Consider the following 19,654-nt stretch of genomic DNA (forward strand, 5'->3'; position numbering starts at 1 on the left):
TTATTGCTTTTTAATGATAGAATAACACGAAGCCGGATTCTCTTTTTGTGAATTTCCGCTGCCTTGGACTCTCTTCACTCAGTGTGTTGCCTGAAACAATATGGAAAGTCACCCCAAGACTGGATGGAGCATAACAAGGGACACAGGGGAGTCCACAGAGAGTCCGCTTCTTATTTTTATCCCAAATCCTCACATTATTTATACAATCATTTCTTTATAGGATTGTCATCTGAAATTTAAAACAAACAACAGAAAGGGGCACCAACTAATCCCAAAAGACAGGCGCTAATGTAGGAAAAGGCAGCTGGTCGCTCACCAAACATCCACTGGAATAGCGCTCATCAAACTGAGCCAGACTGACCTAATAAAGGAGGGGAGCGAGACTCAGCCTGGAGTAAGTGTCCCTGTATATTGGGGTTTGGTGGTTAGCTAGACACTGGAGCCCTGATGGACAACAGGGTCTATCTGCAAATCTCTACTATATGATCCAGATGGAGGTAAGTCAGCAAACCAGTGTGTTCACCACTCGCCAGCCAGTCCAAGCTCACACAGACACCGTCAGAGGCCAGCAGGGAGGTCGGCTCCATGGGAGAGAGGGGCCTTTCTTGGAGAGAACAATATTACAGGTTATGGATTCTAGATTTTAATGGGATTTCCTATTGGGCTGACAGAGGAGGCTCCCGAATGAGGGAAATATCTTTGATGTCCATATGGACAAAAAGGACAAACAGACAAAATGTCTTCATGTGACATCTCCTTTATGTAAGATCTGGATTATTTCCAGCCATGTGGAGGAGACTTCCTTGGAGATGACTCTAATCTCTTCTTATGTCAGTAACTTTGGCTTGTCGTATCCGGTCTCTAGACTCTGCCCCATTCTTTGTTCCTCAGCTCGTTCCTCCGAATCTTCCCGCTGACTGTCTTCGGCAATTGTTCAACAAATTCAATCTATTACAATGGAAAGATAAAGTAATAAATCACTACAAGTCCCAGCAGTGTCTGGAGTCAGGTCGGCTGTGTTGGGAAGGTACGCACCTTTCTTGGGTACTTGTAAGGAGCCGTCACTTTCTTGACATGGTCTTGTAGTTCTTTAGTCAGTGCATCTTGGTCATGTGCAGTGTATGGAGGGGACAAGACCACGAAAGCTTTCACCACCTGTCCGTTATACAGATTATTAGGTGTCGGACACAATCATGTGTATTATGGTTACTCTTCCTAACTTGTTCCATTTACTTTCTATCTACTTCTCATGATGATTTATTGTCTTAGTAAGATGGTGTTAGTAGCACAAAGCCCTACGAAGAATAAAATCTAGACTGTGCAGAGAAGAAAAGCAGAGAATGGAAAGAAGAAGAGAGAGAAGGAGCAGAGAAGAAGAGCAAGTCGTGCGCAGATATCGTAATTGCCAATGAGTTTATTGAAGAAGGGGATTTCATAGACAGATAATCTGAGCGATGTCCGAGCTTTTGGTCCCAACTTATCAATATGTAGTAGACACGATACAAAGTGCAGCCCAGGTACTGACTGCAGCCTTCAGGGCACAAGCACCCCATATACTCCAAGGGTAACCAAAAGAAACCAAAACATTAACATATTATAGACAAGGTCACCTCTCCTCTGATGGGGTCCGGGCTGCTGACCACTGCCGATTCTGCCACCGCCGGGTGCTCTAGCAAGGCGCTCTCTATTTCAAATGGTCCAATACGGTATCTAAAATATATATATATATATATATATATATATATATATATATATATATACACACCATATAAGTCCTCTTAGTACATCCATTATACGGATCTTTAATGTGGCATCTAATCTGTAATCAGAATGGTGGCCCCTCCCCCCACTGATCAGCATGGTGGCCCCTCCCCCCACTGATCAGAATGGTGGACCCTCCCCCCACTGATCAGAATGCTGGCCCCTCCCCCCACTAATCAGAATGGTGGCCCCTCCCCCCACTGATCAGAATGGTGGCCCCTCCCCCCACTTATCAGAATGGTGGCCCCTCCCCCACTGATCAGAATGGTGGCCCCTCCCCCCACTGATCAGAATGCTGGCCCCTCCCCCCACTGATCAGAATGGTGGCCCCTCCCCCCACTGATCAGACTGGTGGACCCTCCCCCCCACTGATCAGAATGGTGGCCCCTCCCCCCACTGATCAGAATGGTGGCCCCCTCCCCCACTGATCAGAATGCTGGCCCCTCCCCCCACATCTTCCTTTTCCTATCTTGCCTGGTGCCACAACCATCTTGGGTCTCACATCATCTCCTGCCATACAAGTCTAAGATGGGACTACCCCTTTAAGGCCGAGCCTATAGAAGTTGCTAGGAGGTTACCGGTCTCCAGATATCAGGTCCATTGTGTTATAAAACAAATATTTACCCAGAAGATAAAATAACATCGTCTGATCTCCCGATAAACCAGAAATATCCGTCTTCATCTTTTATGGCTCGGTCTCCAGTCAGGTAAAAGTCTCCTTTTTGGGTTGCGGCCGTTTTCTCGGGGTCGCCCTGTGACCGATGGATATTATATAAGAGATGGATATTGGATATTCTAGCAGTTACATTATATCTCGGCTTGTGCTGCGCTCACAACATGTGGAGGAGCCTTGTTTCATCCTCCTCCTCTATTCTGCTATCACATGACGCTATGGCCGGTGGCCGACCTGCTGCAATCCCTCACCCTGAGTCCAAGCCTAAGAATTTAGGACAAATTCTACAACCAATCTTATGTATTGCTCCAATGTGTCCATAGCTGCGTCTCCATGGTAAGAGACTACACACAAGCCCGGGGTAGTCGGAGCCATCAGTCATAGTCTTTCCGATTGAGTCTTCACCAACCAAACATATATTGGGAGATTACAGGGGTCACACAGGGGGGTGTAACTACAGAGTCCGACTACAGGACCCGCTTGTAGTCTGTTACTGTAGAAACACAAGAGGAGGAGACTTGGAATCACAACTTTAGGAATTATTGCTCAATAAGAGTCAGTCCATTAGATGTATCTTACCGTGTAGTGAGTGAAGAGATAGAAGGGTCTTCTAGGCGCTATACGGATCGCGATATCCCCCTCCTGATTGGGGGGTAATACATTGCCCTCAGCATCCACCACCTACAATCACAGAATAGACTGTATTAGAGAGATCTCCCCTACTGGAGAATTGGTCCGATCCGTCAGGAACGTTTCAGTGTTGCAAGCCGCCGTGTAGAGGAATAATCAGGGATTGTTAGTGACAGATTACCGTATATACTCGAGCATAAGCCGAATTTTTCAGCACAGTTTTTGTGCCGAAAACCCCCCCTCGGCTTATACTCGAGTCAAGCAAAAAAATAAATAAATTTTGGTTTGTTTTTTTTTGGTGGGGGGGGGGGGTGTCTATGACCAGCCACAATAGTAATGTATAGAATCTCCCATAAAATAATGGGAAAAAAAGAAGCTTTAAAAAAAATATAATAAAAAAATAAAGTAAATAAAAGTTGTAAATCCCTCCTCTCTCTAGAATACATATAGAAGTAACACGTGACTGTGAGACATTACACACATGAGGTCTCCCTGTGTCTACTGAATATAGAGGGTCTGCAGTGCTCCTGTTCCGTCAGGTAGGGGTTAATAGGAGCACTGCAGATCCCCTATAGTCAGCCAGGCTGAGGTCCAAGTGGGGGAAGAAAACCCCAGTCCTCAAGATCAGGGAAGGGGCAGATAGACAACCAAACACCCCCTCCCCCTCCCCAGCATCTACTGCACCCAAAAACTCTGACCATTTTAATTTTTGTAATTTCCCAGTAGCTGCTGCATCCCCCCCCCCCCAGGCTTATACTCCAGTCAATAAGTTTTCACAGTTACTTGTGGTAAAATTAGGAGCCTCGGCTTATAATCGAGTATATACGGTAAATAGAATGGAGGGATTGTGGCGAAACATTGTCCTCACTTCATAGAGGTAAATGGGAAGTGTCACAATATGTTATCAATGTATCTAATTATGTGCTGCAGATTATTACAAAGCTTCTGTACCTGGACGTCGTATCCTGGCGCAGCCTTCCCCATAGAGCCGGGTTTTATCTTCATTCCTTTATATGATCCACAAATCAGGATCTAGAAAATAACAGAAGGAATCACTGCAGATACCAATATGTATATCTCTAGTATTTACAGGGAGTCCCAGACTAACCAGACCTCAGTATATCACCCCAGTCCTGCAGATAGATAGGTTATAGTCACCAGAACCAGCATATCACCCCAGCCCTGCAGATAGATAGGTTACTGTCACCAGACCCAGCATATCACCCCAGCCCTGCAGATAGATAGGTTACTGTCACCAGACCCAGCATATCACCCCAGCCCTGCAGATAGATAGGTTACTGTCACCAGACCCAGCATATCACCCCAGCCCTGCAGATAGATAGGTTACTGTCACCAGAACCAGCATATCACCCCAGCCCTGCAGATAGATAGGTTACTGTCACCAGACCTCAGTATATCACCCCAGCCCTGTAGATAGATAGGTTACTGTCACCAGCATATCACCCCAGCCCTGCAGATAGATAGGTTACTGTCACCAGACCCAGCATATCACCCCAGTCCTGCAGATAGATAGGTTACTGTCACCAGAACCAGTATATCACCCCAGTCCTGCAGATAGATAGGTTACTGTCACCAGAACCAGTATATCACCCCAGCCCTGCAGATAGATAGGTTACTGTCACCAGACCCAGCATATCACCCCAGCCCTGCAGATAGATAGGTTACTGTCACCAGAACCAGCATATCACCCCAGCCCTGCAGATAGATAGGTTACTGTCACCAGAACCAGCATATCACCCCAGCCCTGCAGATAGATAGGTTACTGTCACCAGAACCAGCATATAACCCCAGCCCTGCAGATAGATAGGTTACTGTCACCAGACCCAGCATATCACCCCAGCCCTGCAGATAGATAGGTTACTGTCACCAGACCCAGCATATCACCCCAGCCCTGCAGATAGATAGGTTACTGTCACCAGTACCAGCATATCACCCCAGCCCTGCAGATAGATAGGTTACTGTCACCAGACCCAGCATATCACCCCAGCCCTGCAGATAGATAGGTTACTGCCACCAGAACTAGCATATTACCCCAGCCCTGCAGATAGGTTACTGTCACCAGAACCAGCATATCACCCCAGCCCTGCAGATAGATAGGTTACTGTCACCAGACCCAGCATATCACCACAGTCCTGCAGATAGATAGGTTACTGTCACCAGAACCAGCATATCACCCCAGCCCTGCAGATAGATAGGTTACTGTCACCAGTACCAGTATATCACCCCAGCCCTGCAGATAGATAGGTTACTGTCACCAGACCCAGCATATCACCCCAGCCCTGCAGATAGATAGGTTACTGTCACCAGACCCAGCATATCACCCCAGCCCTGCAGATAGATAGGTTACTGTCACCAGTACCAGCATATCACCCCAGCCCTGCAGATAGATAGGTTACTGTCACCAGTACCAGCATATCACCCCAGCCCTGCAGATAGATAGGTTACTGTCACCAGTACCAGCATATCACCCCAGCCCTGCAGATAGATAGGTTACTATCACCAGACCCAGCATATCACCCCAGCCCTGCAGATAGATAGGTTACTGTCACCAGAACCAGCATATCACCCCAGTCCTGCAGATAGATAGGTTACTGTCACCAGAACCAGCATATCACCCCAGTCCTGCAGATAGATAGGTTACTGTCACCAGACCCAGCATATCACCCCAGCCCTGCAGATAGATAGGTTACTGTCACCAGTACCAGCATATCACCCCAGCGCTGCAGATAGATAGGTTACTGTCACCAGACCCAGCATATCACCCCAGCCCTGCAGATAGATAGGTTACTCTCACCAGAACCAGCATATCACCCCAGCCCTGCAGATAGATAGGTTATTGTCACCAGAACCAGCATATCACCCCAGCTGTGCAGATAGATAGGTTACTGTCACCAGACCCAGCATATCACCCCAGCCCTGCAGATAGATAGGTTACTGTCACCAGAACCAGCATATCACCCCAGCCCTGCAGATAGATAGGTTACTGTCACCAGACCCAGCATATCACCCCAGCCCTGCAGATAGATAGGTTACTGTCACCAGAACCAGCATATCACCCCAGCCGTGCAGATAGATAGGTTATTGTCACCAGACCCAGCATATCACCCCAGCCCTGCAGATAGATAGGTTACTGTCACCAGACCCAGCATATCACCCCAGCCCTGCAGATAGATAGGTTACTGTCACCAGAACCAGTATATCACCCCAGCCCTGCTGATAGATAGGTTACTGTCACCAGACCCAGCATATCACCTCAGCCCTGCAGATAGATAGGTTACTGTCACCAGAACCAGCATATCACCCCAGCCCTGCAGATAGATAGGTTACTGTCACCAGAACCAGCATATCACCCCAGCCCTGCAGATAGATAGGTTACTGTCACCAGAACCAGCATATCACCCCAGTCCTGCAGATAGATAGGTTACTGTCACCAGTACCCGGATAACTAGAGATGATAAAAAAAAATTGCCCAGGTGCTCGGCCATAATAGTTTTCCCCAGATACACCTTACCGTCTCCGTTTGCCCATAGCCCTCATATATATCCAGGCCTGTGTTCTCTTTCCATTGCTTCATCACTTCCGGGTTCATTGGTTCTCCTCCCCCCACACAATGCTGAAGACTCCTGAATTTGTAGCTTTATAAATATAACAAAAATATATAAATAATCCCATTACAATCGCTGCCACATCACTGTGTGTATTATCCTGTACTGTGACATCACTGTGTGTATTATCTCTGTACTGTGACATCACTGTGTGTATTATCCTGTACTGTGACATCACTGTGTGTATTATCCTGTACTGTGACATCACTGTGTGTATTATCCTGTACTGTGACATCACTGTGTGTATTATCCTGTACTGTGACATCACTGTGTGTATTATCTCTGTACTGTGACATCACTGTGTGTATTATCTCTGTACTGTGACATCACTGTGTGTATTATCCTGTACTGTGACATCACTGTGTGTTATTATGCAGAGATCCCCAAATATAATCAGTAAAAGGCCCCAAACCTAGTAATTCTTCGTATATTATGTGTATTACTTCATACCGGGGGGTCAGATCATAGATATCTCGTACTTACCCTGTAAAGTCACATAAGACTAACATGCGATAGGCGGTTGGCGGTGCGCAGAATACAGTGACAGGGAACTTGCTCAGTGTCTGTATCAAGAATGAAAACTATTAGCTTTGTCACTGCCATTATTACACTTCTCGTGTGTATGGCCCTATTCACACCTTGTATTACAGCCTAGAGATCTTAGACCAGCGGTTCTTATCCGGGGTTCGATCGCACCCTAGGCCCTGTGCACGGTTCATTTTGTGTACCAGTAATAACATATACCTATGTCTTGAATTTGGAAAATAATCCTATTTGATTTCTCACTACAGAAGGGTTCGGTGACTGTGCAGATGAGACTGGCGGGGTCGGGACCTCAAACAAGGTTCAGATCCAGTGTCTTAGGGTATCTTGAATATTGTAACTTAAAGTCACCTCCAGTTATAAACATCATCTCACATATGATCAGTGCAGGTTAATATAAGGAACGTTGTAATAGATCTTACTACAGAAATCTAATTCCTTCTCCACTTTTCAGGCAGTTCCTTTCTCCATATTAGTCTATGAAGAGGGGAGGGGGATAGAAGAGACGCTCAGATAGTTGCTGCTGTTACATCTGCTGTTCTCTGCTTTTTAACACTACTAGGTTGTAGATAAGAAGCTGATAATACACAGAATGGAGCAATAAATCAATAAGCCAGCCGGCAGGAGACTCTTACTCCACCCCTCCCCTCTCCATGGAGCTCTATGTGATTCTTCTATTCCCTTTGTGTAAGGAATCAGGACCAGGAATTACTATTGTAACTTACATCCAAAATGACAGCGGGGTCAAACCGAGGCATGTAGTGCACGAACACGCAGGAACCCTGAATCCACGGGCAGAAAACAAAGCTCCATGTAGACTTTACCCAACCTGGGTCTGATACATTCCAAAACACGTCTGAAGGAGACAAGTCCAGCCAATACCTGTTTGGTAAAGTAATATCAATGATGTTGTTATTCTCTGTTATAGTTGTACATGAAAGAGCAGATGTCAGATTACAGCGCACATATACTGTATCATCACTCCCATTAGTCCTATGGGTAATGCTGTAACAATGTAACAAAGGGAATGTGTCAAGAAATATTACATTATGTTTCCCATTTTACTATGTATATGTTGTCACTCTGACCACTAAGCCTAATAATAGGCTGCTATTTGCCAATTCTGGAGGGGTTTTATTTCCAGAAGTCACCTCAAGACGAGGGAAATAAAATCACAGCGTTACAAGACAAGATAGCAACAAAATAAGTAGCACAAGTCTGAAGATTAACCCTCGGGCCAGTTCTAGTAGTTTGTGGGTCCTCTGATGACACAGTCTCAATGGGCACCCAGGCAGATCAGATCCTTGGTAGGAGCGTAGTGCACCCAGACCATGTTTAGCTTCTCCATGCCTAGTTGGACCTGACACCTTCCCAGACGTGTCTCATGGTAATGCCAGTCCTGACTTGGCCCCTGAAGTTACCTGTAGAGCAGCTATAAAGTGACTTTTACAAGGGATTCCTTCCGTCCGGATTTACTTACTTTGCTACTGCAGTCAGCCCCAATCCATAACTGCTGTGACTGTGCTCTGTCATTTTTGGAGAACCTGTTGTCCCGCTAGTGAAGAAAATGGACATGGGGTCTGCGCTCCTTGTCCTGACACACGTGTGCTTGTCATTGGCCCTCCTAAAGGGGATGTAAATACATGTTATCTGGCAGTCATTGGTGTGTAAACCATTACATATAATATGATGGGACATACGTATAGAGATCCTGGAAATCCAGCCAGCCTTCTCTGGCTCCAGACACAAGCAGCTTAGTTTTTAGCAATGGCGCTTGGGATGAGATGGCGTCTACAGCGGGTGCCAGGTCTTGGCTGGTGATAATGCACCTTGCTTCTGATGTTCGCAGCCTGTGCAGAATGTCCTTTGCTGTCAGTTGTGTTGTCCCAGGAATTATAACGAAACCTGAGAAGTAAGTGATGGAAACATAAGATGGAACAAATCCATAACCTCAAGCTCCTGGACCCGACAGCAAAATGTCTCAGTACCCCGAGAACTACATGAAAGGTCTCTTATCCAGGACCCTGCTTTGTCCGGACAAGGAGTAAGAACCCTGAATTCTGCAAGTCTGGTCCCCGAACAATTCAACAGATGGTTTAGTCAAAGTCAAGGATTGAACTATGGAGTATCAGACACCTCAAGGAAAGACTCTTGTGCTATGTAAGGAGATCCCACGAAGGTGTTTGCTATCTTTAGGAGGGGTCAGACATGGGTGACCACATTACAACCCTCTACAGGATACAATTCATCTCATAGCAGGCAGGCAGGGGTCGCACTCTTTTTTGCTGGTCTACAATCTACATCATAATAACTCGACCATCTTACATATTATTGGCCAATCCTTGGTCTTAGGTTCCTACTGGGCACCGATCTCAAGCTGAGAGTTCCTGATAATCCTGACAGATGGTTCCATTCATGTTACCTACCTGCTCTAATACAGGCCACATTCAGCAGCCACCATTCTGGTAACTTGGGTAGGATCACAATAACTCTGTCTCCTGGTTCCAGGTCACAAGCACCGCAGAGTATATTCGCCACTTTCCGCGAGCGAGACCCCAACTCTTCAAAGCTCCACTTCACCTCTTTCCCTTCCCCATCGATCCACCACAGGGCAGGATTTGGCTTTTTCCTTCCGTCCTGGGAACAGATTATCACTATTAGTTACATTGTGTTACATTGTGTTCTCTTACCATACACATGGTCATTGTTATGGAATTGTAACTTAAGTATTTCCCAAATTGTAACGGAGTTGCCATTGACAAAGTGAGAATAGCAGGACAGATAGAAACATTCCTGACACCCATTTTTATTTTTAGGGTCATTCCTACCTTCTCTGCTGCCGTCCATTTATCTAAGATGTCGCTTGCGAAGTTGAAGTATTCTGGCTGCTCCAGTTTGAAATTTTTCTTAATATCCTCATAATCTGAGAAATTCTGAGGGGCGGAAAGTTTTTGGCTGTTGCTGAATAATCTGCAGCAGATCCTCGGGTTAATATGGAAGGGAAAATACTTGACTTTAAGAAGAATCTTCATGGCAGGCGCAGGTCAGGTCCCTGTACAAGAAGAAATCAGATCCCCATGTTTACTGGACGTAATAAACTAACTCATGCAATAAACTAGATAATGTGAAATATCATAATAAGATACAGAGAGACTGACATCTAGGACAAAATGTATCTAGGACATCACTACTTATGTCACCAGCTCCTTACAAGTGCCTGCCGAGGACCCCGATTGGTCTGTATGGTCATGTGAGGGTCCCGGCATAGGAGGAAAAGGGGACTGGGACTGTGCAATGGAGGGCCAGAAATAGGTGAATATGACTTTTTATACCCATGCAAACTGTCCCTGAGTTTCCTATATTTCCTGGACAGCCCCTTTAACATGAGTAGTTCTTGTGACCTGTTTACAGAATTTCCAGAGATGATAATTCCCTTTTCTAAGCAATCAGAGAATGTCTGCCGTATTATTGCTGTACAGACGTCTTCCTCTATACTGACCACCACTAAAGGGATTGCCTATATAATAAGGCTTAAGCAGATGGGGGCAGGAGGATCCCCGATACATTAGTAATACTCACAGTCTATGGAGTGAAGGTCTCAGCTATCTGATCTCACTTTGCTATTTTGGCTGCATGCAAATGTTTGTGGACTGTCCCGTGAGCCGGAGGATTGGGAAAATGACAAAAACTGGCAGAATGGAGATAAAGGAGTCCCAGCTAGTTATCATTAACTATTGTTCTAATATAAAGTTAATAGTAACTCAGGCTCCACAATCGCCACTAATAGTCCCTGCTGTTGTCACACCCTGCAGATCTTATACTAAAGGACAACGTGACAGCAATTCACTAAAATGTATTTAATGTGTCAGGAATGGAACTGGATAGATAATAATCATCCTCTATTTATATAGCACGAAGATATTCTGCACCGCTTTACATTACATATAATGTCCGTGTACTGATTTACTGCCTAGGACCTTGGGCTGCTCCTCATCCTGCACCTGACCCTGCACCTGATCCTGACCCTGCACCTGATCCTGCACCTGATCCTGCACCTGACCCTACACCTGACCCTGCACCTGAGCCTGCACCTGAGCCTGCACCTGATCCTGCTCCTGACCCTACACCTGACCCTGCACCTGACCCTGCACCTGATCCTGCACCTGATCCTGCACCTGACCCTGCTCCTGATCCTGCACCTGACCCTGCACCTGAGCCTGCACCTGAGCCTGCACCTGAGCCTGCACCTGAGCTGCACCTGATCCTGCTCCTGACCCTGCACCTGATCCTGCACCTGACCCTGCTCCTGACCCTGCACCTGATCCTGCACCTGACCCTGCACCTGACCCTACACCTGACCCTGCACCTGAGCCTGCACCTGAGCCTGCACCTGATCCTGCTCCTGACCCTACACCTGACCCTGCACCTGACCCTGCACCTGAGCTGCACCTGACCCTGCACCTGATCCTGCACTTGACCCTGCACCTGATCCTGCACCTGACCCTGCACCTGAGCCTGCACCTGAGCCTGCACCTGAGCTGCACCTGATCCTGCTCCTGACCCTACACCTGACCCTGCAGCTGATCCTGCACCTGACCCTGCTCCTGACCCTACACCTGACCCTGCACCTGACCCTGCACCTGATCCTGCACCTGTCCCTGCATCTGAGCCTGCACCTGAGCTGCACCTGATCCTGCACCTGACCCTGCTCCTGACCCTGCACCTGATCCTGCACCTGATCCTGCACCTGACCCTGCTCCTGACCCTGCACCTGATCCTGCACCTGATCCTGCACCTGACCCTGCACCTGACCCTACACCTGACCCTGCACCTGAGCCTGCACCTGAGCTGCACCTGATCCTGCTCCTGACCCTACACCTGACCCTGCACCTGACCCTGCACCTGATCCTGCACCTGACCCTGCTCCTGATCCTGCACCTGATCCTGCACCTGACCCTACACCTGATCCTGCTCCTGACCCTGCACCTGAGCCTGCACCTGACCCTACACCTGACCCTGCTCCTGATCCTGCACCTGATCCTGCACCTGACCCTACACCTGACCCTGCACCTGACCCTGCACCTGATCCTGCACCTGATCCTGCACCTGACCCTGCTCCTGACCCTGCACCTGACCCTGCACCTGACTCTGCACCTGAGCCTGCACCTGAGCTGCACCTGAGCTGCACCTAATCCTGCTTCTGTCCCATAGCCAAGGTGCTGGTTACCTTCACCGTCCACCCGACCAGTCACGTTTCATACCTGGGAAATCAATGGTATACAGTATTAGAAGAATCTTTGCGTCTGTGTGATATGTCTCAGATAAGAGATACCATGGAGGCGCTCGGTACCATAACATGGGCTTTACTGTGGGAGGTCTTCATTAGATTTGGCTTTGGGGAAAACATAGCAAAATGGATGAAAGTGCTGCATTGGAATTCCAAGGCAGAGGAAGGTGTGAATGGGGTCAACTCAGAATCGTTCAGCGTGACCTGGGGCCGGGGTCTTGTTTTACCCTGTTCTTGGCCCTTGTTATTGAGTCTCTGGGTCTAAGGGTCAGGGTTGATCCCCCCATAAAGGGATTTTCTTTTGTGGAATATGAAGGTGGTTTCCCTGTTCATGGACAGAACAATGTACAGAAGTGCAGGACGGTAAGTATTACAAGTAAGTACCTTTACACGCGGCTACACGAAGGTCATTTATCACTAAGGATTCTCCACATCTCTGTAATTCTTGTGTTTGAGGTTTTACAGGGTGACTAAGGTTCCGGACATCGCCGTACGTAGTTCTGTACAGATAAAGCGCACACTCAGGTCTATGGGGAACATCACTGTGTAATTATTCACCATGAACGATGTTGATGTCACATCAGGATACAGAGGAGATTATATTAAAGCCACACAAATGATTTGTCAGCCAAGGTCCAATAACATGTCCTGAGGGTGTGGGGGAGCCGTCATGGGGGCCGGGGTAAAAGACCTGTCCGTCTCTTACTCGGATCTCTGTACACTTTGTCCACGGATTTCCACAATTAATGATTAATCTGCGGCCGTATTCTACACAAGACGGGATACAGAGATCAGCAAACATGACAAGAACACAGAGCTATGAGACATAGTAACAAGAGAAGACTGGAGCCGTTACAAAGAAATCTTATCCAACATAAACTACAACAAAAATCGGAAGAATTGTCACCTGGGAGGCGTTGCATCATCTTTGGGGGGATTTAAGAAGAGTGACGTCTTCTACTCTCACAATGCAAAGCTCAAAACATTTCCTAAAAACGGAACAAATTCAGTAAGAAGGCTTAGCCATGATTTGTATAGCTATAGACCATTGCGGACTCTGGAGAAAGGTTGGACCTCCGGAGAAGTATTGGCCTCGTGGATTCCACCCATGTATGGCTGAGAAGAAGGCTCTGTTCTCCAAAAAGATATGAGTCCTAGAGGTGGGATCTGCATCTATCCGGAATGTAGGCATATCCTATAGATATAACTGTAAATGTAAGATGTCAGAGTCAGTTACTTCTAAGTGTAGCCGAAACTGATCGAAACTGTCTGCGTTGCTGAAGTGTTGTAGCAGAGAGGTCTGGGTACCGCCATACACTGGAGATGCCTGAGGACACCTATAGAAAGGCCCCCCCCATAAAGAATAAATATATTCTCAACCTGAAGACCTTTGATTCTGTGACGGGGACCCATTAATTACAATGACAGCAGATGTCGCAGGGTTTCAGCTCCTGACCTCTATGTGATCTGGGAGATAAAACACTCCAAGACGTACCTGGCGTGTGACCAGAAGTGATCTTATGTACATGAATGACGTTATCACCAACAGACTGGACAATAAGCCTAATATTCATGTGTTACCTCTGACAACTGGTGATAACAGCCCGGAAACATCCGGATACACTTCAATGGTTGTATCATGAACTAACCCTTGTCCATGTGTCCTTATAGATCCCATGGACATTGTAGAGTGGAGTCTGACGCTCGGCCCTTCTGGTGGACTTGAATTGTCCATGCAAAGTTGCAGGATGTCTCTTGAGACCACCCCTTTAAGGCTGAGGCCCCGTAGCTTTTTTTGTTGCAGTTTTTCTGCATTTTTTGGAGCCAAAGCCAAGAATGGAAGTGGAAATAAATGGGAAGTTCTTCTAGTTCTCCCTTCTAATGCTGGCAAAGAACCACAGCAAAATCTGTAACAAAAAAAAGCGGCGTTCCCACAACATGGGGGTTTAGCCTTAAGGTTATTTGTTTTGGAGAAATGCCTTACAATATGAATAAATATACAAAATTTTGTGCACAAAACACACATTTAACTTTGTTTTCCATTCGAAGAGACGCGTTTTATATCCAATAACTATTTATTTAACAATGATATAAAAGTGATGAAAATGAACATTCAGGTGAGATTACAGGAGAACCGTAATGGAGTAGGTGAGGCTGTGCAATAATATGGAGTCACTGCTATGTATACAATGTGTGGGGGGACCCCGGGGGTCTGTAGCCACGCACAGGATGAGGTCACAGGACGAGGTCACAGGACAAGGTCACAGGACAAGGTCACAGGACAAGGTCACAGGACAAGGTCATGATCCACCAGAACAGATTCTTAGTCTCGTACATTGTTACTCCAGATCCGCGCACCCTGGGATTGGAGATCTTGGATCCTTTAAGACAATATTTCTTTGAATTGTTTCCAATTTTTATTGACCACGATCCAAAAATAAGAAGACGTCCCTTTAATAAGTTGTGTGGATTGTTTCCATACGTGTGGACTAGGGATTGTTGTCAATGAGCGGTATCCGGTCTCTAGACTCTGCCCCATTCTTTGTTCCTCAGCTCGTTCCTCCGAATCTTCCCGCTGACTGTCTTCGGCAATTGTTCAACAAATTCAATCTATTGCAATGGAAAGATAAAGTAATAAATCACTACAAGTCCCAGCAGTGTCTGGCGTCAGGTCGGCTGTGGTGTGAAGGTACGCACCTTTCTTGGGTACTTGTAAGGAGCCGTCACTTTCTTGACATGGTCTTGTAGTTCTTTAGTCAGTGCATCTTGGTCATGTGCAGTGTATGGAGGGGACAAGACCACGAAAGCTTTCACCACCTGTCCGTTAAGCACACAATGAGGTGTAAGCCGCTTACTTTGCTCACTTACTTTATAGAGATTGTCCAATAAACACTCGTGTATCTCCTTTTCTTATTAATAATCACTTCATTACTGACATTATTGCAGCCTCTGTACGACCAATAAGCAGCTGGATTAGGCTGTATTCAGACTGACGTAATACAGACATGCTGTAGGGTTCATATTATGGTGGCCAGATCTGGCAGGGCCAATGGTATACCCATGTATTAGCTGCACCCTATGTTCTCTATATGAGATTTTTTGTTTTTAGGGACCACAATATTAGAATTTTTTAGCCAAGTATCAGCTGATGGTCACCTCTCCTCTGATGGGGTCCGGGCTGCTGACCACTGCCGATTCTGCCACCGCCGGGTGCTCTATCAAGGCGCTCTCTATTTCAAATGGTCCAATGCGATATCTAGACAGATGAGGGAAAGATCATACATCATCTACTATGGTGCCTATGGAAATATAAGCACCCATACTGTACATACTATCCATACATGTACCGTACCACCCCGCGCTGCTGGTTTTTAAATTTGCATGATATATTAAGACAGTATTTGGCAATGCTTCTGGGGGAGAATATCGCCCCTTGTACCATACCCTACAGTTCTGTAAAATGAGCCCTGAGAAACTCCATGTGCTGCCATACAGAGTCCCTGCACACGGCATTGCCATATGAAATCTACCAACTCATCCAGGATGTCTGGGAGGCTCCTGAAATTAGAGGCGACCTCCTGGACTCTTGGATGAGCTTCCCTTATTCTCTGTGTGATGTGGGCACAGTATGTGACAGCAGCCTCCCAAGAAGGGTGTGACAATTGGAGACAACTGTGATCTCCAAGCCTGTATCATCTCCAATGCAGAAATTGGCTTCCATGGGTGAAAAATGGTGGTGTGAATTGCTAGGACTGTGCGGTTTGCGATACAACACACAGACCAGGGCACGTCGGTCTGCAATAGACCTGCGGTACATGTAGCTCTGGGCACGGAGATGCTTTGTGGATTGGAAAGTTCTGATTGGCTGCTGAAGGCCACGTTACCGATGACATCACTAGTAGATGAGGTTTATTGCACTTATATTTACCCAGAAGATAAAATAACGTCGTCTGATCGTCCAACAAACCAGAAATATCCGTCTTCATCTTTTATGGCTCGGTCTCCAGTAAGGTAAAAGTCTCCTCTGATGGTTGAGGCCGTTTTCTCCGGGTCACCCTATGACCAATGGATAGAACATGGCAGATGAGAAGTCATTACTGTGTGTACCAAAGCTACGTCTTTGGAGTATATGAGGTATTGGTGCAGGTCCCAGCAGGACGACCCAATGGGACACCCCAAGAAATGACTAATATTAAAGATATGTCAAACCCCTTAAAGGGAGTCTGTCACAGGAACCCGAGATAACAGCCCAGATAGATCAGTTAAGGGTCCCCTTGTGAATGGCCGCCTCTGCTGCTGGGATATTGTTATTGCCAATATGCAAATGAGCTCTTTGGAGCAATGTGGGCGTTGCCTCTAACATCTCTGGAGCAGTAATACCCTCCTCGCTACAAAGAGTTCATTTGCATATTGACATAAACATGATATCGCAACAATGTGACTGTATGAAAGTAACTTATCTGCTGCATTGTGGTGACAAACTCCCCGGGTACAGGAAGACATGGGAATGGCCATGTTTTAAACCGATGAGTTTTTATCACCCAAATGCAATGGAAATTAAACAACCTTGCAAACAGTCTTACATAAAAAAGCCTTATAGTTATGTGTCTATGCAGACCTATGCAACGTCATGTAACTGACTACAAACGAAGCCTGTGTAGTCTGATCCTGCACGGATATTCCCCTCCATTCCAGATTATAAGAATGTAACTGCACATCAGACTACAATGTACACGGTGTGTTTATAGTCTGTTATCATGGAGATATATAAATCTGTAAAGGAGCTGCAGACTTACTTTACATTTAGATGCATTTGGACAATCCCATTGTATAAGACGTCAGACAAAGCCACAAATCTTACCGTGTATTGGGAAAAAAGATTGCTTGGTCTTTGAGGTGCTATATGGATTGCAATGTCACCTTCCTGATCTGGGGGTAAGACCTTACCATCAACATCGACTACCTAGAACGATGAAATATATATTAAAGACGTGCAAGAAGAGGAATTATGGGATGCTGGTATTATGGGGGAAGATTGGGGGATGTTTATTATCCCATCAGTCTCCATTACCCCACTGTATACCGTATACACACGACTTGTATGGACAGAATTACCTGGACGTCGTAGCCTGGCGCAGCCTTGCCCATGGAGCCCGGTTTTATCTTCATTCCTTTAAATGTTGCGCAGATCAGGGCCTAGATAATAATGGCGGAGTGAGCTGGGTCCATTTACATGAGTGTTATTCTGTCCTCTGCATGGACACTTTTGCACACGTACGGTATATGTACACAGTATGCAGCATCACCGGTCACATACTATCCCCGATGGTCCCTAAACCCCACTGTCATCTGAATAAATAAAAGGCTTTGTACGTCACCCAAAAAACATACCAACACCTCAGGTAGGTGATAAGTGGGCGAGTACATAAGGCCTTACTGATGAACTTTGCACAGAATTATGAATTTAGATTTTTCATACAAAGGCAGATGAAGGTGAATTGTGTTGCTTTTGCTTCCAGTCTGGATGTCCCTACACATAGAACTGCATTGTGTGCACAGGCCCCTACTCTGGTCGCCCAGGACAATCTAAAATAATCCTAATGTTATTGTATATCATCCATGATCCTCGCCCTGCGGCCTTAGTGTGTACAATTGCCTATATGATGATGTTACCTCTCATTATTGCCAGATCTGCAGCTTTCTTTATGTCATACGGGTGGTAAATAATACGTGTGCCTGGTTACAACTTACCGTCTCGGTTTGCCCATAGCCTTCATATATATCCAGGCCCGTGCTCGCTTTCCATTGCTCCATCACTTGAGGGTTGATAGGTTCCCCGGCGCTCACACAATGCTGAAGACTCTTGAATTTGTAGCTTCATAAACATACAAAAAACATACAGATAATCCCATTATATTCACATTTGTGTTACTGAGCCTTGCCTTAGAGCAGCTGCCCCACGATAACTCTCAGCCCAGGGGACACATATCCTAAATGGCTGAATCACATCTTATACTATGGGGTGACCTCCAAGAACTAGAGGGCCATGTCCCTCGTCGGAATGGCGCAAAGACCACACGTCCATAATCCTGCCCATTCAACCTATATAAGACTGACGGAGATAGAATGGTAGAAGAATTCAGTTATTGTAGACAGTCTCATATTCTGGGAATGGGGCAGAACCCACGCATGTACAACCTTTCCGCCATTCTAATGGGGAACACTGGACGCCTATGCTCATAGTCATGGGGGTCACTAAAGTGGGACCTCCAGCAGTCAATGGATTGGTGATAATCTGTCATTGTAGGAACCCTACATTATTATTTATTGAGACTCATCATCCACTCCATATAATACAATGTTATATCCATATTATACAATATTATATCCATATTATACAATGTAACGCCCCAAGCTTTCCTTCTATTAAATATCGTTATGATTTCACGCCAGATAATTCAGTTCGTGGTATAATTTGTACGTACCTTGTCGTGTTATATAACACCAGCATGCGATAGGCGGTTGGAGCGGCGCAGAATGCGGTCACTGGGTAGTTGCTCAATGTCTACATCGATAAAAGAAATGTATTCAGATTATTGGCAATAAATAATATTCTACAGATTTTATTTTTAGATGATAATATCTGATTTCTGGAGCCTCGTCCTTATCATGGCAGTTTCTTCTCATTGCTTGTACTATTGGCTTATGTTTGTTGCGTCTCCAGTGAGTCTTTGAGCATCTTATATATGTGCGGGTGATTTGTGTTATAGGAAATTACTATTTTAACTTACTTCCAAGATTGCAATTGGATCAAACCGAGGCATATAGTGCGCAAACACACACGAGCCCTGAATCCAAGGAGCAAATACACTGCTCCATGCCGACTTCGCCCAGCCTGTGTCCGAGGAGTTCCAAAACACATCTGAAGGAGTTAAATCCAACCAATACCTGTAGGGATAAAATGGGTACAAAACGAGTTAGAAATTCCCCTTATTGGAGTAGATTTCACTGAGAGACACCAAAGACGCCAAAAACTTTCTCCTCAGTCTTACAGATAACATTGCTTAATATGAGGACATGGAGTTCTGGAAGGTGAGAAAAATAAACTTAGCAAGATCAAATCAGCAACAATAA

At 46.0% G+C, this 19,654-nt stretch overlaps 2 protein-coding genes across 2 annotated transcripts; both read right to left on the bottom strand.

Annotated features, from left to right (window-relative positions):
* Positions 1-790: 790 nt before the first annotated feature.
* LOC142216888 (acyl-coenzyme A synthetase ACSM3, mitochondrial-like) lies at positions 791-10,279 on the bottom strand. Its single transcript, XM_075284986.1, has 13 exons — positions 10,062-10,279; positions 9,660-9,870; positions 8,934-9,138; positions 8,714-8,857; positions 7,959-8,115; positions 7,174-7,253; positions 6,597-6,720; positions 4,016-4,096; positions 3,014-3,115; positions 2,386-2,513; positions 1,611-1,710; positions 1,036-1,155; positions 791-948 (listed from the first exon to the last, which is right to left on the bottom strand). The coding sequence occupies exons 1-13, from the start codon at positions 10,263-10,265 to the stop codon at positions 862-864; spliced, it is 1,743 nt and encodes a 580-aa protein (XP_075141087.1). The 5' UTR covers positions 10,266-10,279; the 3' UTR covers positions 791-861.
* Positions 10,280-14,643: 4,364 nt separating this feature from the next.
* LOC142216889 (acyl-coenzyme A synthetase ACSM3, mitochondrial-like) lies at positions 14,644-19,450 on the bottom strand. Its single transcript, XM_075284987.1, has 9 exons — positions 19,312-19,450; positions 19,006-19,085; positions 18,272-18,395; positions 17,636-17,716; positions 17,382-17,483; positions 16,449-16,576; positions 15,677-15,776; positions 15,218-15,337; positions 14,644-15,130 (listed from the first exon to the last, which is right to left on the bottom strand). Exons 1-9 carry the CDS (start codon positions 19,342-19,344, stop codon positions 15,044-15,046), a joined length of 855 nt encoding a protein of 284 aa, XP_075141088.1. The 5' UTR covers positions 19,345-19,450; the 3' UTR covers positions 14,644-15,043.
* Between the last annotated feature and the right edge of the window lie 204 nt (positions 19,451-19,654).

The sequence above is a fragment of the Leptodactylus fuscus genome, chromosome 8, assembly GCF_031893055.1.
Source record: "Leptodactylus fuscus isolate aLepFus1 chromosome 8, aLepFus1.hap2, whole genome shotgun sequence".
Lineage (NCBI taxonomy): Eukaryota > Metazoa > Chordata > Amphibia > Anura > Leptodactylidae > Leptodactylus > Leptodactylus fuscus.